Genomic DNA, 8321 nt, shown 5'->3' with positions numbered 1-8321 from the left:
TTTTAAAACCCCCCCCCCCCCCCCAAAAAACATTGCTATTTCATAGTGTGTGTTTGTTTAACACCTCCATGCACAGACAGACAGAGGTATAATCTGGGGCTTTAAACTAGTTTAATGTTACATCTGCCATTGAAAACAGATTTGAAATGAGGCAGAAAACAGCCACAGTCTTCATCAGTCATAGAGCTGCCTATGCTACTATATGGCACCAAGGCTTTAAATACAAACTGCATTCTGTGGTACTTGACTGCAAGCTATGTGCTTTTGTCAGGAATGTGATCTCCAGCAGATCATTCAAACTCACTATTAGCCAAGGAGAAGAAGCAGAATGTAAGCTCTGAAGAATAGAATGGAATTCCCCCAGGGTCAGTGCTCGTACCAGGATTTCTCAGACTTTTAGCATGCATAGGTTTAGCCAGGACAGTCCTGTCTTTTGAAGGCCAGTCCTGGTCAATTGGTGAAAATTTAAAACTAGAGTCCTGGAATTGCAGGGGTGTGGGGTACAGTCTGGTGGGAAGGCAGAGCAGCATGGTGCTCCAGGCAGCTCTACCTGTCCAGTGTGCTGCTCTTGCACCCCTGCCCACTGGCCTCAGTCATTGTCTGCGACAGTGTGCTGCTGACACTGGAGGGAGGGGGCAACGTTCCAGATGTGACCGTAAGGATTTCCTTATGGCAACCCTATGGCTACAACATCTAACCCAGGGCTTTTCAACCTTTTTAATGTGTCCCCCCCCAGTGGCTAGACATGGAGCAGGGGTGGTGGTGTGGCATGCGGCTGGATGTGGACTTGGGGTGGGCGGTGGCATGCAGCCAGATGCAAAGCGGAGGCAGTGTGGGGTGGTGGATAGTGGCATGCAAGCTTTCCCCCCCATGTCTGGCTGCCCAGGCTGTGCCTGTGCAGCCCACAGAGGGGTGCTGCTGCCCTCGCCCACCCTGCCCCACCCTTACTCCTTGGAAGTGGCGGTGCGGGGTGGTGGGTAGAGGCGCTCTGTGGTGGGCCAGTAGGGGGCGCTCCTATGTTGAGCCACCCATCTCACTGCGCCCGACCACCTTCCAGGCTCCGAGTGCCTCCCTAGGGGTGCCTTGCATTCGGCTGACCGCCTTCCTGGAGCACACTCGCTAGCCTGGGAGTAACGTAAGCTGCCACCACCCCGAGAAGGGACTGTCTCGGCTCTGTGTCCTCGGGGAAACACAGGCCTAATATTCCTATGGGTACTCGACCCAGTACAGGCACTTGGGGTACTTCCCCAAGTCGAGGGCCAAAAAGGAAAGTCCCTCTTAGTCCGCAGACCTAAAGGGCCTCTTAGGCATAATTTAGAGCCACCCCTCAATAAGTCTCCTACACCAGTCACAAAGGAGAACTTTATTGATTACAGGGGGTAGGGTGAAAATAGGGTACAAGCTAGAGCAATATCATAGAAATCCCATAGAGCAAAACAGTCTGGCTGAGGTAGCCTTTTGATCACGCATCTGAGTTACTGCCAGCTATATATCTAACCAGATCTCGAGTAGCTTACTCACAAGCATCATCCAGAGGCCATTGGAGATTTCCTCTGGAGGCAGGCCGTTCCTCGCTCATGAGTTATGGGGAAGAGAGCCAGTTTCAGATGGTAAAGCTCATCTCTACATCTGAGTCCCCCGCATGGCTGCTGCCCCCTCCTCCTGAGCAGTCTTAACTTATATAGCCCCTGTGACCTCATTCACCTGGTCCAGTGGAGGCCAGCTCCGGTTGGCTGTTGGCCAACCAATTTGAAATACATCACTAGTTGCCAGGCAGACTCTAGCCACCCAGGTAGATGCCCCTCACCCAGGTAGCTGATACCAGTCACGTAGGCAGAGGGAGCAGGTTTCCCCCTTCCCTCAGGAATGTAGCCAGATCAGGTTACCTAAGAGAGAGGGTAAAGGTGTGTCTCCTCTGCTGGGCCCATCCTAATCAAATTGTCACAGCACAGAGATTTTGGGGAGAAACAAAGGTGGCTTCCTGCTACATGCTGCATCCCTGCCCACCCATGTATACCACCTAGGGCCTTCCTAAGTACCCCTGGGGTTGACAATGCTTGATCTAAGTGATACATGTACACTGATGTTACCATAGTAGCCCAAGGAATTGGCATGACAGAACTTGAAAAGATACTGAGTACTGAAAGGGAACCCATTGCTGACTATCTCCAAGTGGTGCTTGAAGTTGAGCATCAATAAACTGGTATCGTCACACTTCCACCAGGACAATCATTGAGCCAAGAGCATGCTGAATATTAGAATAGGCAACCACATCCTCTCCCATGCCATACCCCACCCTTAGGAGTTGTATTACCATTTCCTCGCCCATAAATGTCACCATTAAGAAGGTCATCAGTAAAGTCTGTGCATGGATAGCTGCCCTAAGATATTTAGCCAGCATGACATAGGGTGTCAACTTCAAAGTCCTCAGAACCACTGTGCTTTTAATGGTATGGACCCCAGCAGAATGTTGTGCTCCTGCATGGTCCAGAAGTTGTCACACTAAAAAGCTTGACCCTGTACTTAACAGTAGGCTGAGACTCATAATGGGCTGCACAACTTCCACACACACATACAGCTGTACCCTCCAGCATTAGACCAAGTGATATAAGAAGGCAGATCCTAACATCGTTACTGGCGATAGAGGCATGAGGTAACAAAAATCACATGCTCCATCAGCTGTTAACTGAAGATCCAAACAGATGGAGACTTAAGGGGATAAAATTCGTAAACCATTTATACATGAAGGCCACAAGTTCCTGGAAGAGATTGGGGATCCTAAACCAAACCTGTGGCCAGCAATGGAGGGGGCCAACTGCAGAGAGGGGTCAGACCCATTCCTACAGCGTAGGCATATTTACACATGCGGTTAATGTGACTGAAAACTCCAATGCAATTTGAGCTGGAGTAAACTAATCCAGACTTCACTGTCTACATGTACATTTAAGTGAAGTAAGTAACTTTGCTATTAGATAGTACTTGTATCTGATGGGACTATCCAACAGCACACTAAATTAGTCTATACCAGCATAATTGCTGCACACATGTACATGGTGACACTTTACTATGCAGCAAATTAGTCTACTGTGCAGGAAAGTGCACATGTAGATGTGCCCCGTTTTATACCAACACCAAACAAGTCCCAACCATCCTTCCCTCTCTTGGGCATGACCTTGACAGTAGCATAGGTCAAGCTGAACAGACTGAGATTTGGATATGGATGCTTCAAAACAGCACTTTACAAGATGAACATCTTGGACAGCCCCTTGTGTGAATGTGGTGTCCAACAAACAGCACAGCACTTAATCAAAAGGTGCAGTCTTTACAAATGTCCAGACGGGGCAGATGGAATCTGCACGCTGAGCGATAATGCCAGACAGTGGCTCATAGATTTGGAAGTTGATCTCTGATGCCATATGAGAGAGAGAGAGAAAGAACTGCTTTAGTAGAGGACCTTTCCCTGCCTGACAAATTGCAGAGTGATTTGTGATGAAAACTGAATGAAAATGCTTCGTGGAGTAATCAAAAGAAAAGTACATATAAGATTTCTACTTAGTCTGGAAATTCTGTGCCATCTGTTCCAGATGTTTTAGCAGTATTTATGGCAAGTAGGTGCTATTCTGCTTTAAAAAAAAAGTGTGTATATGCAGAACTCTTACACACAGGCAAGAATAGCCATGGAATTTGTTTGTTTTGTGTGCATAACAAGAGATGCATAGTGTTGAATTATTTAATGAAGCTGGGGACTTTTGGGGAAGGCATGTGTTTGTGATGTTTTTCAGTTGATAATGTTAGTTTGCAAAGAATGGTGCATCTTGTTTCATTGTGGAGGGAAGCAACAGCTTGTAAACTAGTACAAAGTACATAGATTTGAAAGCCACTGAAATTCATTCTCCAAAATGGGCATCAGGCTAGCTACAGTCTTAACTGGCTGTGGGATGCTCTGCAAAGTTCAGAATTAGATCTACGTTTTCCCAAGCTCCATGGGTGCTAGGGTCTGGGCTGGGTTTCTGGCTGTGGTCTCATCTCTAGGATTAATGTGGTTGATGCTATAGTAATTGCTGTCTCATAATCCAGATGCTGCATGTGCACAGTAGATACTTGCTAACTGCCTTACAATCTGACTTCTTTCATTCTGCACTTATATGAAATGTTTGGCAGTTGTCTATGTGAACTGAGATTTTTCTGTTGGAAATCTAATAAATAAGGATTAGAATAATGTGGATAACAGTAGGAAAGGGAGTAAAATGGAAGTTGTAAATTCATATGGTTTGAATATCTCTGAAGCTTCATGGGCATGTAAAATGTTAGGAATGCTCTCTTCTCAGAGCTTGACAACCTATAGCAAAACAGCCCTTCTACAGGCCCCTAGTGAACAAAGTACAATGCAAATATTTGTCTGCTGAGTATCTTTTGTGTATTGGACAACATTATTGCATATTTGAAGATCTAGATTTGATTTAATTTTTGTTCCTGGAGCATCTTTTGTGGACAGATAGTTCACAGCAAGAAGATGTTATAATATATGCAAGAGTGTTTGTATGGGCTCTCGCACACTGGGTTGCCTCTCCATTTTCCTAGGAGGAAGGAAAAGACTTGCTGTCTGATCTGCCATAAACACCGGTCTCTCTTGCACTTGGCTGAAAAATGGGTTACAAATGAAACTGAGTCTTGCAGAATTACATGCATAGTTAACTTTGCACAGTCTTGAATAGCCTCATTGACTTTAATAGGCTTATTCACAGTAGGTAGCATCAACTCATATGTGTAGATGGCATGAATGGTTTCTCTCTACTAAGATAGAAAATGTATATGATAACTGTCTGGTAATGGTTGCCAAATATTTTCTTAGCTTGTATGTAGGATATGATTTATTTAGAAAAGTAAATTGCAGGTTTCCTTTAATTTTGACTATCACTCATGATATTTGCTAGTCAAAAATGCCCTCGATCGTAAATGCTTGCTCTCACAGAAAGTTTCAAAGGTCTTATTTGGTGGGTGGCAATCGGGACTTGTAGTAGAGGTATCTTTTATTAGACCAACAAGATTTTTGCAAAAAAAGTTATTTAATTGCAAGCTTTTGGGCACAAACACCCTTCATCAGGCATTGGAGAAAAGATGGTAAAAGTTCTCTTGGGTAGAAATGAAAGTTCATATTTCATAGGATTTCACAGAGGAGTCAGTAGATGGAAAACTCCTCTGGGCAGTCGATTCATAATTATTTGGTGGGTGAACATTTTTGCAATGCCAATTATGGGTGGTGCTCTGGGAGGATTTTATGGCAGAGTAGAGTTATAAAACTAGGAACTTTGTCTGCTACAGGGAACATATGGGGGAGGTGAGGTGGGGGAAGATGGGAAGGGGAACCCCCCAAAGAAAATCAATCCATGAATGAACTGGTGAGTAAAATAAACAAATGCTCTAATGGCCTGACTTGCTGTAGCTTGGTCTCTGGATAATCCTCAGATGTCAGATTTCTGTAAGGCCAACATGTGACACAAAGCTTGCCTCTCAGAGAAGTGTGCTTTGCTGGTATTAAGAGGCTGCTGGAAGCCTGGTTTCTCACTGTGCATTAGAATGTGTGTGTATGTCTGTCTGCGTACAGTATGTGTGCCTGCTTCTATAGGTGGTTTTGCCAACAACATGGTTTAGAAGAGCTTTAAGGGAAGCTGGATTTCTACTAGTTATCAGCTACTGCATAGAGACTCTAAACTCTCATATATGTATGAGTGCATGCTTGTCTCCTTTCTTTAAAAAAGAAAAGACTGCTAGCTGGGATTACCTTTCTCTCACCTGTCACATCTCTGTCCTCTCAAGGTTAAAATTTGAGCTACGCAGGGCCAGCTTAGTGCTAAACGCCATTGAGAAGAAGCTGCATGAAGGAACTATAGACACTGGAGGAAGAGTAACAGCACCCACAGTAACATGAACAACAATCTGCAAGTTAGCCTTCCCAGAAGTTGGACTTGTTCAAATAGCTCACTCCAGGAGAAGTCTGAGCATTCGTTTTTTCTTTTCTATTACTATAGGATGGAGGATGAGGCAGTGCTGGACAGAGGGGCTTCCTTTCTTAAGCATGTATGTGATGAAGAAGAAGTGGAAGGTAAGAAATCTGTATTTCTAAGGAGGATGTGTATCTTTAAAATTTTAGTATTAATGTGTATAAGAAGTTGAGGGGGGTGGGGGAAGCCTGTAGTCGGTGATGGGGAAAAGGGTTAGTTCTTTTTAATTGGATAATTAATTTTAAAATTGATTATGCCTCCTACCATTTTGTTCAGTGCCTCCATAGTTGGTGAGAATCTATTGACTTTTCTTCAATCTTAAGTGTCTTGGTTTCAAATCAAGACTGACTATTCTATTATGTTGCCTTTCTCCCAAAATAGCATGCTTGTGCCCTTGCCCAGTAGCTCCAAGATGCATGAGTTATAAGGTTCTGGGTTTTTTTTTTTTTTGTTTGTTTGTGACCATTTTTAGCCACACCTGCCAATCAGCATTGGTCATAAGTGTGTGGAAAACCATGGGAGACGTCAGTTACGGAGAATCTTGCACAGAATCCCAGCAGAACAGGTATGAAGTGTCAGCTGTTGGAGGGCTTGGCAAGGAGGGTTAAGAGGATCATTTCCTGCAGGATTCCCTTAAGCTCAGAAGTAGATGAGAAAGTAGGCAAAGTGTAGCCCCATATTTGGGGAAATCAACAAAAATCCTTTGAAAGGGGAGGTTATTTTTGTACAGTGTCAGTGTAGTGCAACTCCCAAAAGGAAAAATAGGGAATGTGTACAGTATTATGATGCTATGTTTGGGAAACTCTCAGGGCTGGGTGGGTGGGAGGAGGAGGGGTATGTGTGTGAGAGATAAACATGTTAGTTTAATCAAATTTATCCTATTCTTTTTATGAGTCTCAAGTGACTCTGCCTGATAAAAACTGATGGGGAAATGTGTGACATTATTCTGTCTAGGAATACTTGGATATCAACACTTTTTTTTTCTTTTGAATTTTTATCTCTCACTCTTAGTCAGTTCTCATGTGCAATTTCTTTAATTTTGTAAAAGAAAATTCTGTGACTAAAGAATATTGAAAGGCATTAAGTTGTTCTCTCTCTGTGATGCATAGAAGGAACAAGTAGTTTGGAGAAAAGGGTTTTTTGGGGGGGGGGGTTAATATTTGTAAAAGTAATGGTTGGGTCTGTGAATACAACTAGGATACATCCAACATTCAAGCCAGTCATTTCAATGAAAAAGTAGTTTGGGAAGAGAAATGCTGTGGTGTTTGGGTTTTTTCCCTCTTCTAATATGATGTCAGCTATGCTCAGTAGCTATACATCACCATGCTAGCTTTAATTAGGCCATTTACTGTCTACAGGCAATGGGGTGACATGCCCTCTAGTAATAGGATCTAGCTTGTTATTTTTTTTAAACTTTGGCATTGATAGATAGAGATAGATAGCTATCTATATATACACACTTTAAAAAAAAAAAATTCCTGGTGTTTTCAGACCAGGTATGGTGACAGGCTGTGGAATAGCAGGTATCAATAACTGCCTGGCCTCGTATAAAATCTGCCCCAAATTGGCTCTGCTAATAAAAATACAATTACAGACTGTAAATAGAATGGAGCAGAAGAGTTCCTGCCAACCACATATCATTTGGTTTCTTGTTTTGTTTTGGTTATTTTCCCGCCCCTTAAATAATCCTATTAAAATATTCTTGACCTGAAAATATACACATTTAAACTATGGTAAAAGACTGATAAACTAGTTGTTGATCACCATGCAGGCCATAGAGGATACTAGGAAAGAAGTATTTATAATTACTTAGGGTAGGATAGTAGGAATGTTAACTCTGTATCCAGTCCTCTTGATAAACTCAAACTTTGAGTTTTATAATTGGTTGACTCCCTTGCTTCTGTTAATGTCAGTGACTAGATATTGCAATGGAGTTCTCTTAAATTCCTGTAGGTCACCGTGTTTCAAACTGTTTTATGGAACCCGGAGTTCCCTGATGGATAATTAGGGGGTCAGCAAAGAAATTGGGGGCTAATGGTAGGGGTACACTGATAGAGATTTTGGGGGCCGATACCGATCCAATTTCTGATACAGCTGCGTGCAGCTGGTAAGTGTGTTGTGGTGGAAGGGGAGGGGGGAGGGATGGAGCATGGGGGTGCAGATCCACGCCCCTTGCAGTGGGGCAGGGACTGGGGCAGATGCTGCGCAGTTGGGGTGGGGCAGGGTGCGGGACTGAGTCGCAGCTTGTCCGGGGGGTGTGGGGGGGACGGCTCCTGCCTCTGTGTGTATCCTGGGAGGGCACAGGGGGCAGGGTGGGGG

At 43.9% G+C, this 8321-nt stretch overlaps 1 protein-coding gene across 3 annotated transcripts in view; it reads left to right on the top strand.

Moving 5' to 3' along the window:
* The first annotated feature begins 6010 nt into the window (after positions 1-6010).
* The window catches only part of SLC4A4 (solute carrier family 4 member 4), a 363621-nt gene continuing 361310 nt past the window's right edge, over positions 6011-8321 (top strand). For all 3 annotated transcript variants that reach the window (XM_019516767.1, XM_019516766.1, XM_019516765.1), the window contains exon 1: positions 6011-6103. In XM_019516767.1, the coding sequence (XP_019372312.1) occupies positions 6031-6103 (73 nt within the window). In that variant the 5' untranslated portion in view covers positions 6011-6030. The remainder of the gene's footprint in view (positions 6104-8321) is intronic.

This window comes from Gavialis gangeticus, unplaced genomic scaffold (assembly GCF_001723915.1).
Source record: "Gavialis gangeticus isolate Ggan-Ray unplaced genomic scaffold, GavGan_comp1, whole genome shotgun sequence".
NCBI classification, from domain to species: domain Eukaryota; kingdom Metazoa; phylum Chordata; order Crocodylia; family Gavialidae; genus Gavialis; species Gavialis gangeticus.
Note: the sequence above shows the minus strand (reverse complement) of the source record. Positions and strands in the feature narration are given on the sequence as shown.